Genomic DNA, 791 nt, shown 5'->3' with positions numbered 1-791 from the left:
GTTGTAAAGCTTGTCTTACCCATTGACACGAGGGACCTTTTTATTTTTATATCCTTGTACCTCTAGTCCTGACAATGTGTGTTAACCTAACAGATGTCATCCCATCAAATCATCTCCATTCAACTGTTAACATTACTAAGCCATGGCCAGCACAAACAGAAGTGGGTAAAAATCTGTCGCAATGTTTACCTGGGCAGTCGAACAGTATGTAGTCATCCTCTACATGACCCAGGCTTTCCTCCAGCCAGTCAAAGTTGTTGGCAAAATACTCCATGCAGAAGACCAGGCCTCCGTTAGGCCCGAATCTGAGAGAAGGGTCCTCCATCACGTCATCCACCTGGATGAGCTCACGGATGTCTGAGGACATTTATTACATAAGTTATACCAAATGTAACAGCACACAACAAAGATTAGCATGTGATTTATCTTACTAATATTTCATCCCTCTCCTCTATAGCCACAGACAGGAATCAACACTGACACTGCAGTAAATACCGCTGAATAAGCACACTACCAAGTCTCAATTCTGATTACATAGCTCTTATGTGCTGCTATATTATTTTATGGTGCATAGTTTTGTATTGTCCTACTTCAGTGTGTTGTAATACAGTATGTGAACCAACTTATCTATCTATCTATCTATCTATCTATCTATCTGTCTGTCTGTCTATCTAACAAATCATTTGCTCCAGTGTTTTCAAATTAGACCTAAAACACTATGTATAAGCATGTAATAACAAACTATTTGAATCTCTTCATCCCGTCACCTACTCCTGTCTTTATTTTATGAC

General features: G+C 39.3%; 1 protein-coding gene across 2 annotated transcripts in view; it reads right to left on the bottom strand.

The window, feature by feature from the left end:
* Nucleotides 1-791, bottom strand: part of gpn3 (GPN-loop GTPase 3) — a 3,606-nt gene that overhangs the window by 1,633 nt on the left and 1,182 nt on the right. For both annotated transcript variants that reach the window (XM_035667810.1, XM_035667811.1), the window contains one exon: nucleotides 190-357. In XM_035667810.1, coding sequence (XP_035523703.1) covers nucleotides 190-357 — 168 coding nt within the window. The remainder of the gene's footprint in view (nucleotides 1-189; nucleotides 358-791) is intronic.

The sequence above is a fragment of the Morone saxatilis genome, unplaced genomic scaffold (genome assembly GCF_004916995.1).
Source record: "Morone saxatilis isolate NCDOM2014 unplaced genomic scaffold, NCSU_SB_2.0 Contig21, whole genome shotgun sequence".
Taxonomy (NCBI): Eukaryota; Metazoa; Chordata; class Actinopteri; family Moronidae; genus Morone; species Morone saxatilis.
This window is presented reverse-complemented; position numbering and strand designations above follow the sequence as displayed.